The sequence below is a fragment of the Theropithecus gelada genome, chromosome 17, assembly GCF_003255815.1.
Source record: "Theropithecus gelada isolate Dixy chromosome 17, Tgel_1.0, whole genome shotgun sequence".
Taxonomy (NCBI): Eukaryota; Metazoa; Chordata; class Mammalia; order Primates; family Cercopithecidae; genus Theropithecus; species Theropithecus gelada.
The window spans coordinates 83,019,945-83,034,779 of NC_037685.1; the positions used below are offsets into that span (position 1 = coordinate 83,019,945).

The window sequence follows — 14,835 nt, forward strand, 5'->3', positions numbered from 1 at the left end:
AAATTTTATCTCTTGCTTTTTAAAATTCACATAAACATTGTTTAACTTCCTCTAAAATGCTTCATAGACCAGAAAATCTTCTATTGTATGAAATCAATAGTTATTTATACATAATAATATTCAACACCATGGTGTAGCAATAAAGGTACACATTGGCCAGGCATGGTGGCTCACGCCTGTAATCCCAGCACTCTGGGAGCCCGAGATAGGGAGAACACCCAAGGTCAGGAGTTCAAGACCAACCTGGCCAACATGGTGAAACCCTGACTCTACTAAAAATACAAAAAAATTAGCCAAGTGTGGTGGTGGGCACCTGTAATCCCAGCTCCTCGGGAGGCTGAGGCAAGAGAATTGCTTGACCCCAGAAGTCAGAGGTTGCAGTGAGCTGAGATCATGCCACTGCACTCCAGTCTGGGCGACAGAGAGGGACTCCATCTCAAAAAAAAAAAAAAAAAAAAAGAAGTACACATTTTCGTCAGAAATTAGCTGCGCAGTCCTTGACAATAATTAATAATAACAATAATGACAGCTGTGGAGAAGAGTTGATGTAGCAGGTTATCCTCAGAAAGGCCTGCTTACAATGTTGGCCCATGGCTGGTGTCTGGAAACTAAGATTTCAGAAGAATTCCCACCATTCCCTGAATGTTAAGAGCGGCTCTCTTTGCCTCAGCTATTTATGTGAACAATATGGTTTACGTTGAACACCTGCTTTCTTTCCAGGAGGCTGGAAGTTTGGCATATGCCAGATAGAGGCTACCTATGTGACCAGTTCCCAGTAAAAATCCTGGGCACTGGGTATATCCAATGAGCTTTCTTATAGATCGCATTTCACAGGTGACGTGGGTAACAATGCTGGAGGATTTGGCACATCCCATGTGACCTCTGGGAAAAGACTCTTAAACACTTGCACCTGGTTTCCTATGACCTTTGCCCACGTACATTTTTCTTTTGCTGAACGTATCTATTCACACACTATTTATTTATTTATTTATTTATTTATTTATTTATATTTTTTATTTTTTTTTGAGACGGAGTCTTGCTCTGTCACCCAGGCTGGAGTGCAGTGGCGCAATCTCAGCTCACTGCAAGCTCCACGTCCTGGGTTCACAACATTTTCCTGCCTCAGCCTCCCGAGTAGCTGGGACTACAGGCGCCCGCCACCACGCCCAACTTTTTTTTTTATATTTTTAATAGAGGCGGGGTTTCACTGTGTTAGCCAGGATGGTCTTGATCTCCTGACCCGTCTCGGCCTCCCAAAGTGCTGGGATTACAGGCGTGAGCCACTGTGCCCGGCACTATTTATTTATTTTTTATTTTTTTGAGATGGAGTCTCGCTGTCACCCAGGCTGCAGTGCAATGGCGCAATCTCAGCTGATTGCAGCCTCCACCTCCGGGGTTCAAGCAATTCTCGTGCCTCAGCCTCCCAACTAGTTGGGGCTACAGGCATGTGCCACCATGCCTGGCTAATTTTTGTATTTTTAGTAGAGACAGGGTGTTACCATCATGTTGGCCAGGCTGGTCTCCAACTCCTGACCTCAAGTGATCTACCTGCCTCAGATTCCCAAAGTGCTGGGATTACAGGCATGAGCCACCATGCCAAGCCCACACAATTTATTTTTAATGGAAATATGCTACACACACTAGTCTCCAACTTGGACTTTTTACTTTATAATATTGTTTGGACATCTTTCCATGTCATCTATCATTATTTTAAGTAGCTCATCCATATAATTTTTAACAATCTAATAAAACCAAACATTAACCTTTTTCTCCTGTAAGTTAACTTCTTTTCTACAATTCCAATAATTCAAGATTAGTCTGACAATGAGCATACTTACAGGATGTTTGAGTGTGCAGAGCTCATATAAGACACAGCCAAGAGACCAAATATCCCTAAAGAAGATAAGAGTTTACATGCCAAGAAAATATCCATAATTCTTAATAAAAGCTTTTATCCTTACAGTGCCTTAAATTTGTGTCACTTTACAATTTTATATAAGTTGATCAGTTTTTACAAATGCTTTCAGATATATCATCAATTCTTATTAGAAGATAAGAGGTCAAATGAAAATCATTTGTAGTTTGTCAGATTTCTAGTCAAAGAAAGGCATACAAACTTTGCTACAAGCTGGTGGTTTAATATTTAGTTCAGCTTCCTGCTCAAAAACAGTGTATGTATGATGAAATGTTGAGCAATTTGGAGGAGGCAGGCAGAACTCAAACATGGATTTGTTTTGACTCAAAAGGTAATATTTGGTTGATTTGGAAAGATATATCCTACTCAAGGCTTTTGACAGAATCAAAGTTATATTATGTGATAAACATAGTATCTGATTCTCAATAAACATTTAAAAATATATTTAAAATATATATCATGAGTTTTACTCTTTACAGATTTAGTACTTCATAAATATTTATATGTGATTGGTTTAATTGAGAAGTTACTTTATAGAACAAAAAGCACAATTAAATCTAAAAGATCAAAAAATGTATAATAAGAAGTCAAGGAGTCAAAGCAAGAAGGAATCATTAAAGTGAGGAGTGAGGTAAATGGCTCCTCGAGCAGCAACACTTTGTGCGTGAGCGTGTGTGTGTGTGTGTGTGTGTGTGTGTGTGTGTGTTTCAGACAGAAGGAGAGAAAGATAGACTTATACTAAGGTTTTGAGTACAAAAGATGGTAAGTACAACAGACGGTAAGATTGGTGGGAAACAAATTTGTGGGGTTTTTAATGATTTTTTTTTTTTTCCCAGAAACAAGGTTTTGCCATGTTGCTCAGGCTGGTCTCAAACTCTTGAGCTCAAGCAATACTCCCTCCTTGGCCTCCCAAAGTGCTGGGATTACAGGTGTGGGCCACCTGCACCTGACCCAAGAAGCAAACATGAACTTTCTAGACCTTCTAGAAATTCACTGACCATTTCACATCACACAGACTTTTGTCTTTACTAGGGCTTCCACAGACCCAAACTTCTCTTCTGTTCCCAGAGCACCCTCTGTAGCCAGGGTAGAGAATTCATATGCCCCCAGGGCTCAGGCCAGTACTGCAGCCACCTGGGGGTCAGGTGGGGCCAGTTGCAGGCCTGAGACCACTCTGCATAGTGAGGACTGTGGTGAACCAGTCCTCTAATGGAGCCAGCGGCTACCCACCTGATTATTGCTAATATCTTCCAATTTTCAGAGGCACCAACTATGCATATTTTAAAGTCTTTCAATATTTAATTTTTTTAATTGGTCTTGAACCCCTGGACTCAAGTGATCATCACCCTCAGCCTCCCAAAGTGCTGGGATTATAGGCATGAGCCACCACATCCAGCAGTATTTAAATGTTGATTCAAATTCTTTTTTTTTTTTTTTTTTGAGACGGAGTCTTGCTTGCGGTGGCCGGATCTCAGCTCACTGCAAGCTCCGCCTCCCAGGTTTACGCCATTCTTCTGCCTCAGCCTCCCGAGTAGCTGGGACTACAGGCACCCACCACCTCGCCCAGCTAGTTTTTTGTATTTTTTAAGTAGAGACGGGATTTCACTGTGTTAGCCAGGATGGTCTCGATCTCCTCACCTCATGATCCGCCTGTCTCGGCCTCCCAAAGTGCTAGGATTACAGGTTTGAGCCACCGCGCCCGGCCTGATTCAAATTCTTGAAAAGCAGTACAAGGAAACAAAACAACACAGCTGACCCAAGGCTATCTGTGGCATGCCCTGCTCTGAACAGCCTACTTTCTGTCCAACACACCCTACCTGCATTCCTGCACAACTAACTTGAGGCCAAACTCCTTTGTGCCAGGGGATGTCTCAAAAAAAAAAAAAGTCCCTGTTATTTTATTAGGCAGAAAAATTCTTACTATTCTTTTTGTAAATCTCTACCACCTGAACTTTGCCTTTCATTTATCTCCTTCAAAGTCCAATAGCCAAGTATCTCTCGGGCATTTTTTCCTACACAAAAGGACAACTAACTTCCAAAGGGAATTCAGTCTTCTTTATCGCCAACTTGTTCAATGGCAGCCAGCTTTGAAAAACGAAAGTTTTTTCCTTCTCCTTATAGGAAGCAAAAGCTCCTCTTCACCTTTTCTTGTGGTATACATTAACATTACTGCTGAGCGCCAGGTGCAGTGGCTCACACCTGTAATCCCAGCACTTTGAGAGGCTGAGGCAGGCAGATCACCTGAGGTCAGGAATTCAAGACCAGCCTGGCCAATATGGTGAAACCCCGTTTCTACTAAAAATACAAAATATTAGCGGGGCATGGTGGCACGTGCCTGCAGTTCCAGGTACTTGGGAGGCTGAGGCAAGAGAATTGCTTGAACCTGGGAGGCAGAGGTTGCAGTCAGCTGAGATCACGCCACTGCACTCCAGCCTGGGTGACAGAGCCAGACTCCATCTCAAAAAAAAAAGAAAAAAAAAATTACTGCTGAGAATCAGACTCTGATATCACATACATAAAAACTAACTGGGTTTTAAAGCTGGAAGATACCTTGAAGATTACCTAGTCAATACTTTCATTGTTATGAGTTAGGAACCTGAGGTCAAGACTTGGTCAAGTTAGCCAAGAGTAGGATTCCTAGCTCCTAATCCAGTGAGCGGTCACCAGATCACACTGTCTTCTACTTCATCCTCTTCAATCTTTTCTTGCAATAGACTAAACAGTGCTTCAAAGGTATGAACATATAATACAAAAATGGACGTCACAGTGACTGCAATTTGCAATGTTATTTTTTATACCACTTGTATCTTTAAATGAAGAGAAATGGCTTTCTTCTAAACAAGTTCGAAACCTTCAGGTAACACTGCTCAGAGACAGTCACTGGGATCCCCATTGTGTGGCAGGCCAGGTTTTACTAACACAGGCTTCCATCATAACTGTTTCTGTACTGACTGAGTGGTGAAGTTAAATATTAAAAGCTAAAAAAGCCAGTGCCCGGCCAGGCACAGTGGCTCACACCTGTAATCTCAACACTTTGGGAGGCTGAGGCGGGCAGATCACAAGGTCAGGAGTTTGAGACCAGCCTGGACAACATGGTGAAATCCCGTCTCTACTAAAAATACAAAACTTTAGCCAGGCATGGTGGCAGGCGCCTGTAATCCCAGACACTCAGGAGGCTGAGGCAGGAGAATTGCTTGAACCTGGGAGGCGGAGGTTGTAGTGAGCCGAGATTATGCCATTGCACGTTAGCCTGGGTGACAAGAGCAAGAGCAAGACTCTGTCTCAAAAAAAAAAAAAAAAAAAAAAAAAGCCAGTGCCCTTATACAAAGGCTGTAATGTAAAAAAGCCCATCAAGAGTTTTGCCTAGGCCTTTCCTAGGCCTTAAAGCATGATAAAATAACAAAGGAATTCTTAACAGGAGCCATTTAAGATTAAACAAGTTTTATTGGGGGTCTGAAGAAACTCCCCAGGCCTCCACAAACAAGTTTATTGGAGGTCTGAAAGAACTGCCTAAACCTCCATGATTTAGCAGGAGACAAAATAAGGGTAATCACCCCAGCACCTAGACCCATTTAGATTAAGTAAGCTTACTGAGGCTCTAGAAGAAAGTCTTCAGGACTCAGACCTTAGTTACAGATTAAAAGGAGTTAATCACTATGTCTTTAAATGAATGCACACTTACACACAGACATATAGCTTAGAAGGTGTATAAGCTCTGAAAAACTTTGTAATTTTGAGTTGGTCTGGCGATAATTTCCAGACCTTCTCCCTGTACCAGTTACAGAAATGAAAACTCTCTTCCTCCCCAGTTCATCTGCATCTCGTTATTGGACCACGAGAAATAGCAGCCCAACCCTGTGTGGTCCGGGAACAATTTCACACATGAAGAAAATGAAATTACAAAAGTACCATGAGAAAGAAAGAAGAGATTTGAATTTTAGTTTCTGGAATCTTCATTCAGTGTCATCCATCAGATTTTACTGACACTTTCAAACTAAGAGTCAGCAACTTACGTTTTATTGTTGTAGGGTTTATTCTGACAGATCTCTGGGGACAGGTAGTAAGGTGTTCCAATACAAGTTCGAGCAAGTTCCATGGAACTAGTAAATTATATTAAATAATAAATCAGCATGAATTTTTATTGGAGTAAGAAAAGTCTTAAGACATGGACATGCAAGAAAAAATGTGAAAATGGATAACACAAGATTTGATGCATACATGTGTTAGAAGAAAGCAAAACACTGTATGTTGATAGAGTAACTAAATCAGCTGATTTTTAAAGTTACAATTCACCTTCCAAAAATTTACACATTAAAATATATTTTTTATGGCTTAAAGACTCCACAAAGAGATGAAATTGTCATGTTATAAAAATCTCTCAGATGTAGAGATTATCAAATCGCAACTTCATGATTTAAAACTTGGAAAATACAAAAATGAATAAGGGAGAAAAAAGTTACCCAGAATCTTAGCACCTAAAACAACTATTGTTAAAATTCTGATATATTTCCTTCCTGTCTTTTTTCCACACATATTTTTCATGTAACTGTGATCACAATGTATTTAAAATTCAGAATTCCATTTTCTTTACGTAGTATAACAAAGTTATCAAGAAGTCTTCAAAACGGTAAATGTTTATGATATATTCAGGTACATGGTCATGCCAAGCTTTATTAAATTTAACCATTTCCCAATTATTTAGGCACTTACATTATTCCAAATTTCAAATTATTCCCTTGGAACAAATTCTCAGAAATAGAATATTTAAAAATCTCTTGATATATATTGCCACCAAATTGTCTTCCAAACAGGTGCACCAATTTATTCTGCTAGAAAGTGTGTAAACCAAAAATAAAATTCTGAGCCCCCCAACCAACTCATAAACCCTCCCTTTGGCCAAGGACATTCCAAAGTTAACCTGAAAAACCAGTTCAGGCCATGATGGGGAGCAGGGTTGGACATGCCTCATTATTTCCTCCTCCCCTTTGGAATTCAGGCATTAACACTAAAACAGACCTTAAGACTGACAAAGCAGATTCCTTGCAGCAATAAGATACCAAAGTCCAGCCTGACTCTAGTATAACATCACATGACAGATAGCAGGCCTGAAAGAAATCAAAATATTTTACCCCACATCATGTTTCTTTGTCCATATGTTGAAATAGTCCTGCAAAGGTATCTCTTGTGGGGAAACTCTACATTCTGAAGAAAATTCCTTTCTTTTTCCAAGTCTTTTTCCTGATCCAGGAAAAAATTAACTAAGAGTCTGGCACCTTTTTAAATCTGATAAGAAACATTTACAATCTATTCTCTCTGAGGCCTGCTACTTGGAGATTTCATCTGCATAATAAAAACCTTCATTTCCACAACCCCTTACCTTAACCCAGACACTCCCTTCCATTAATTCCAGGTCTTTAGATAGACTCTTTCAACCAACTGCCAATCAGAAAAGTTTTTAATCCACCTATGACCTGGAAGCTCCCTCCCACGCCTCCCAGCTTTGAGTTGTCCTGCTTTTCTGGACCAAACCCATGTACATCCTATTGGTGTCTTGCGTCTCCCTAAAATGTGCAAAACCAAGTTGTAGACCGGCCACTTTGGGTACATGTTCTTAGGATCTCCTGAGGGCTATGTCACAGGCATGGGCCTTTGGTCACTCGTATTTGGCTCAGAATAAATCTCTTCAAATATTTTACAGAGTTTGACTTTTTTCATTAAGAAGTGTAAACCTGCCTATTTCACTAAATTCTCTCTAGCTTTATGCGTATTACAGTCACATTCATATTTGATAAACTGGAATTACACTACAGAACATTAGCAACATCATTCTATTACACCACAATTTACCTTGAGAATTTTAATCTCAAAGTACCATCTGATTTAATGCATTTACATAAAGCTATCTAAAATTATTTAGACAACCAAGATTTTAATATCTTCTTAATCCATGATACCTAAAAATACATATTTGGGCTATTTTGAATAGAAAGAAAAATTATTTTCAAAGTACTTACTTATTCAGGACTCTTGCTATACCAAAGTCCCCAAGCTTTGCAACCATTCCATTCTTGCTAAGAAAAATGTTCTATAAATGGAGAAAATGTCATGTTGTTTGAGGTACTTCAAGAAAAGATCAATTCTGTCTTAGTCTTCTCTCTGAGCTGTTACCTGAGCTTTTATGTCCCTGTGTAATATCTTCCTGTCATGAATATGTTTTAGTCCTAGAGAAATCTGTACAAACCATCCGAGGATCTATAGAGAGAACACAAAACAAAGCCACTGAATAGCCTGGTAGTCACTGAAATGTCTTCATGGTAACATGCAAAAAGAAAGAAAGAAATTATACACACACACACACACACACATATATAGTGTATGTGTATTTATAGGAATGAAGTTAATAGGTATACTTTATCATATTATTATTTTCATTTTACAACTAAAACAATGGAGGCACAGAAAAGTAATCCAAATATCACTGGTATCAAATGAATTCCACACGCAGAAAAAGATAAGTAGGGGCAAGGGAAAGACACATGCGTTCATGATTTTCTTTTTTTCTTACTTAACCCTGGGGTGCTAACTGCATCGTAAATAGTACACAAGTAGCCCTGTTTCCTGATAACCTGGGAGCCATTCGTTCTTCCTTTACGGTGGAAGGAGGGTGCCAAGGGTGGGGAGAGAAAGAGGAAGAAATGAGGGATCTGTGAGGTTGTTAGGAATTGTAATAAAATATCAATATATCTAATATAAAACCAACAAATACTTTACTTTTAAAGTTTAATTTTATTTCTAAGTCATGATTTTATTTTATCTTTGTTGACCATGAGCCTCTTTCTGAAAATGTGTTCTATGCCTACAGAAATTTATTTAAACTATTCTAAAATTTCACTGGTTCTTTGTCTGCCAAATTATACAGAAAGAGGAAAATAATAGGAATAAAGCCATATTCCAGACATTAATATTCGGTTGTAATTTTAGTTCATTCCCAACAAAAAGAAATGTAACTCAAAATTTTGTCAAGAGAAGCATTTTTATAAAATGTGGCAAAATAATACCTAGATAAGAAAAAAGAGTTTCTATGAATATGGAATTTAATATATAATATAAATGAGCATACAAAAAATGCTTGATTAATCTTACAGAAGTTAGAAATATTGATTCTTCAATCCTTCATATATTCAAAATATTAAACTTTAGGAGGAAATTATATGGGCATGAGGCTCCCAAATGCTAAAATAGAACAAAGAAACAAATGGCCAAAGGAAAAATGGTGGGCCTTTCCTGTGTGCTTCCTGAGGCAATGGCCTTACCAGCAATCATATAGGCGCTAATTCAGATTCCTCTCCACACACACAAACCTGTCTCCTTCATGAGTACCACTCCCAAGAGGGTTCCAAGGAGGCTTGGAGTATAGAAGAGAAATACATTTGTGCAAAGAGAAAGTGGGAGAGGCCATTATTCTTCATCTTTTATCTCCCCCTCTTAGTAACTAATGAAACTAAACAGGCATTGCCAAGAGAAGCTTCTATCCTCCCTAGCAAAGTGGGATATCTACTTTAAAACACAGCACCAAATGGTGAAAGAGAAAACAGTGAAGCTATAAACATGTCACATGTTAAATGGCTAAGGAACACTCACATTCAGGTTTTTATTTAACCGTGAAGATTTATCTCAGAGGCATCCTACACGAGATTGTCCAAACAGACTATCTTTTCTCAAGAAAATCTCACTCTAAAAAACAATTCAGTTTAAGTTCAATTGCAAACTTGTTCTACTGAATCTACCAAGAATATTGATCCACTATTTTATGGTTTGAATTTCTCTACCAAAACACATGCTTTATATCAACATAGTCTACTACTTATGACACTATAAATTTAATTCTCTCCCCACCACACATACATAAAATTAAAAGGCAAATTAGAAGTTTTTACCTGATCTTCACTAAATAACACACCCCGTTGTCTATTGATCCTTTTCATGAGATCCCCTCCATCACAATATTCCATTACAATAAACAGCCTGCCGTTCTCTGTAAGAAAAAGAATCATTTGGTGCTGGAAGGATTTCAGATATTTATCAGTCATGTTCTGGCTGTGGAATCAAAATGGACTGGGTTCTAATTCCACTATACCATTTATATTTCTTAGCTCTGTGACTCTGGGCAAGTCACTTTAACTTCTCTGTGCCTCATTACCTCATCTGTAAAATGGAAATAATATTATAGAAATTTGTTCTTCGGATTGTTGGAAAGATTAAATGAGTTAATCCCTGTCAGATGCTTAGAATAATGCCTGCAGATAATAAGAGTTTAAGAAATGTTGGCTATTTTTATTAATACATTCCTTTGAGAGATTAGAAATCTGCTATAAAAATAGCGGCTGTAACTCTTTCCTAACACCCCAGGAAGAATTAATAGCCCCTTCTTGAATTTGGGCATAAAGCCATATTTATACGGCACTTATTCATCTACGTTGTTGAATACAATAGAAACTCTTATAACTGACCTCTGCCTAAACCACTCACTAGATTACAGGACACTCTCCATTGCTATTGTCCCATCAAGGTTACCACTAGTTACTACTAGGCTCTCTAGTATGTCCAAGTACCTCTGCTCCTACCAATTGAACTGAATCTTACCAAGATCATTGTGTTTCTTCCCAGATATGTTTATTCCATTTACTCTTGTCTTTATAACAGACACTGATGAAATATGAATAGAAAATGAAAGATGTGATATTTTCCAAAAGCTATGCTGAATATTTTGGAGGACTCAGTAAAAGTGAGCAGTTTTTAAAAAAATAGCTATTGACCTAAATGTTGATGGGATGAATGAAATATAACTGGAAAACTTCTAAAAGGATTGTGTACAGACTATCCACAAATTCTTGCTCCACATTAAAGAAAAGAAACTAAAAGTTCTAAATAAGAAGCATACCTTACGTAAGAAAGAAAATTCAGAACGATAGTCAGTGGACTCATAATCTACCAACTATAGTTCTGAATTTTCTTGAACTGTAGTGAGTTATTCTTGTCTTTACATAAACTGATGAAATATGAATAGAAAATGAAAGATGTGATTATTTCTCCAAAAGCTATCCTGAATATTTTGGAGGACTCAGTAAAAGTGAGTTTAATAAATAAATAAATAAATAAATAAATAACCATTGACCTAAACGTTGAATGAAATGAATGAAATACAACTAGAAAATTTCTAAAAGGATTGTGGACAGATTATCCACAAACACTGGCTCCATATTAAAGAAAAGAAACTATCCTTTGACAAATGCTTGTAATTTCCTTAAAATTTTTTTCTTTTTTTTTTTCTGGCCATTTCCACTCAAAGGATGATTATGTCTTCTTATGTTAAAATATGTTTGCATAACTGCTAGGATCTAAATATCTTTGTCTTCCCCAAATGTGTATGTTGAAATTCTAGCCCCCACGGTGATGGTATTAGGAGGTATAGGGCTTTTGGAAGGTGACTAGGTCATGAGGGTGAAGCCCACATGAAAGGACTGCTGTCCAAGAGAGAACCCTCTCCGCTTCCACCATGTGAAGTCACAATGAGGCGAACCATCTATGAACCAGAAAGTGAACCCTCAGCAGACAGTGAATCTGCCTGCACCTTGATCTTGTACTTCTCAGCCTCCAGAACTGTGAGAAATAAATTTCTGCTGTTTATAAGCCACTCAGTTTATGGTATTTTGTTATAGCTGCTGGAATAGACTTATAGCTGCTAGAATAGACTAAAACAGATGATTTTCCGCTTTAACCAGCTTTCTTAATTAGCCCACCAACTACCAGCTGGGATCTTGTTAGAAAAGAAGGATTTCTACTCACTTGTTTGTCTACACTTCATTCTTTTTTTTTTTTTTTTTTTTTGAGACGGAGTCTCGCTCTGTAGCCCAGGCTGGAGTGCAGTGGCCGGATCTCAGCTCACTGCAAGCTCCGCCTCCCGGGTTCATGCCATTCTCCGGCCTCAGCCTCCCGAGTAGCTGGGACTACAGGCGCCCGCCATCTCGCCCGGCTATTTTTTGTATTTCTTAGTAGAGACGGGGTTTCACTGTGTTCGCCAGGATGGTCTCGATCTCCTGACCTCGTGATCCGCCCATCTCGGCCTCCCAAAGTGCTGGGATTACAGGCTTGAGCCACCGCGCCCGGCCTACACTTCATTCTTTTGTATCTAAAACAGTAGTTAGCACATCAAAGGGGCTTAAATGTTTGTTGAGTGGATTCATTAAAAACAAACAAACAAACAACAATAACAAAAACAAACAAACAAAAAAACCCCCGAAGGAACACAAAACATACAAAAACATTCATGCCAAAATCAGGCTTATAAGCAATTGTTAACATTTTCCCCTGTAGTCCCTACTAAATGCCAAACTCTCTTGCCAAATCTTTTGCTCTTCTACTCTTTAAAGTACCCTAACCAACTTACTGTGGATATCAGTAACCTGGCAGTGTCTACCCTTGGTTGCTTCTAATTCACAAACCATGCATCTTCTTTCACATATTTCAATTTTTCCACCTCTCTTCTTTAAGAGACAGATCCATTCATTTATTAACAAACTTCTATTGAGGACATGCAAAAGCAAGGAATGCTGTGTAGGAATAAAAAACAAATAAGCCATCCATTCTACTGTTAAAGAGGCAAAGTCTAGTTGGGGAGTCCCTCAGCATTGGGTGAGAAGTGCTGTGAAGAAGACTGTAGGCTGGAGGGTGAGGAGAAAGTGCCTGCAAGTCAAACTGGAGATCCAGGAAGGGTTCTGAGAAGATGCTTCCTGATATGCCCTAATATCTAGAGATCGGTTATTTTCAGGAATGTGTTACTTTTAGGAGAATTGATGCTTCTTATCATTGAAGCTCAGTCATTAAAAGGTCTGCCACAGCAATGAAGGGATGGCAATTTCAAAACCATGGAAGAATCAGAATAATGAAACAGAGGAGAAAAGATTTCATCTCACTTCCTTTTCACCAACCTCCAACTCACTCAACCTTTCACTGGCTTTTGGTGAAAGAAACTGACTGACTCAAAATTCATCATGACAGAGGTATCTTAAAGAAACTACTGGCCGGGTGCAGTGGCTTATGCCTGTAACCCCAGCACTTTGGGAGGCCGAGGTGGGTGGATCACCTGAGGTCAGGAATTTGAGATCAGCCTGGCCAACATACTGAAACCCCATCTCTACTAAAAATACAAAAATTAGCCAGGTGTGGTGGCGGGCACCTGTAATCCCAGCTACTCAGGAGACTGAGGCAGGAGAATTGCTTGAACCCAGGAGGTGGAAGTGCAGTGAGCCAAGATTGCGCCATTGCACTCCAGCCTGGGTGACAGAGTGAGACTCCGTCTCAAAAAAAAAAAAAAAAGAAAAAAAAAAGAAACTACTTAACGTCAATTAGCATTATCTCTGACTGTAAAATAAGGATTTTCCCCATTAGCCACTGTTAATTTTATATTTATTGGAAATGTCTGGAAAAATCATTTATGCTCTCAAATTTTCCATCTGCTGTAAAGCTCATGGATCACCGACACTTCAAAACAATTGGGGGGCACTAAATAACCTTTTTATTTGTCAAGTTCCAACATTTATTAAACAATTATTCTAATTCATTCTAAAATGCACTTTTAAAAAATCAAGGGCTTGGCACAGTGGCTCTCGCCTGTAATCCCAGCATTTTGGGAGGCCAAGGCTGATGCAGGTGGATTGCTTGAACTCAGGTGTTTGAGACCAGCCTGGGCAACATGGCAAAACTCTGGCTCTATAAAGAAAAAAAAATACAAAAATTAGCCAGGTGTGGGGGTGCATGCCTGTAATCCCAGTACGCAGGAGACTGAGGTGGGAGGGCCACTTAAGCCCAGAAGGTCAAGGCTGCAGTGAGCTGTAATGGTACCACTGCACTCCAGCCTGGGCAACAGAAAGAGACTCTGTCTCAAAAAAAAAATAAAATCAAGATTGTTTCTTACAGACCTTGGCGTCTTCCAATCACTTGCTGTAGACCTGGCAGGCTTAATGTTTTCACTGCCTAAATAATTTTTAGAATACCTTAACCAACTTTGTTTGCTCATATTTTCTTTTTTATGTGTGCATAAGAGTAATATAAAATAAAACTCTGAGTTTAAATAAATGTAAAAGATCTCTTTCTGGCCAGGCACAGTGCTCACAGCACTTTTGGAAGCCATGGCAGAAGGATCACTGGAGGCCAGGAGTTCAAGGCTGCAGTGAGCCATGATCCAATTACCCCAATTGCAAGTAAATGAAATCTGTAACAACCTAAATAAGCTTGGAAGAAGACCATGAGCCACAGATAACGGTCCCAACTGATACCTTGATTTCAACTAGCTGAGACTGTGGGCAGAGAATCCAGCTAAGCCAACCTCAGGCTTCTAACCTACAGAAATCAAGAGATAATAAATATGTGTTGTTGTTAAGCCACTAAATTTGTGTTCATTTGCTATGTAGTAATAGAAAACAAATACAACAGCATGGGAATTTTTGCCTATTTTGTCTGCTGATATATCTCCAAGACTTAGAACATGACTGGCATATAACAGACACTTAATGAATGTTTATTGATGGAATTCACATGGAATTAATTTAGTCTTAGGAAAATATCACTACATTCTCATTATTTCTCTTATGTTGCTTCAAACCAATAAAAACATCCTATTTTCTTTTTTTTGAGACAGAGTTTCGTTCTTGTTGCCCAGGCTGGAGTGCAGTGGCACAATCTCAGCTCACTGCAACCTTCACCTCCCAGGTTCAAACGATTCTCCTACCTCAGCCTCCCAAGCAGCTGGGATGACAGGCACACACCAGCACACCTAGCTAATTTTTTTTTGTATTTTCAGTAGAGACGGGGTTTCACCATGGCCAGGGTAGTCTTGAACTCCTGACCTCAGGTGATCTGCC

The 14,835-nt window shown here is 39.1% G+C and overlaps 1 protein-coding gene across 1 annotated transcript in view; it reads right to left on the bottom strand.

Annotated features, from left to right (window-relative positions):
* NEK5 (NIMA related kinase 5) overlaps positions 1-14,835 on the bottom strand; it is a 63,981-nt gene that overhangs the window by 36,848 nt on the left and 12,298 nt on the right. Inside the window, exons 4-8 of the mRNA XM_025364589.1 lie at positions 9,853-9,950; positions 8,084-8,167; positions 7,930-8,000; positions 5,929-6,015; positions 1,839-1,893 (exon numbers count right to left, since the gene is read on the bottom strand). Coding sequence (XP_025220374.1) covers positions 1,839-1,893; positions 5,929-6,015; positions 7,930-8,000; positions 8,084-8,167; positions 9,853-9,950 — 395 coding nt within the window. The remainder of the gene's footprint in view (positions 1-1,838; positions 1,894-5,928; positions 6,016-7,929; positions 8,001-8,083; positions 8,168-9,852; positions 9,951-14,835) is intronic.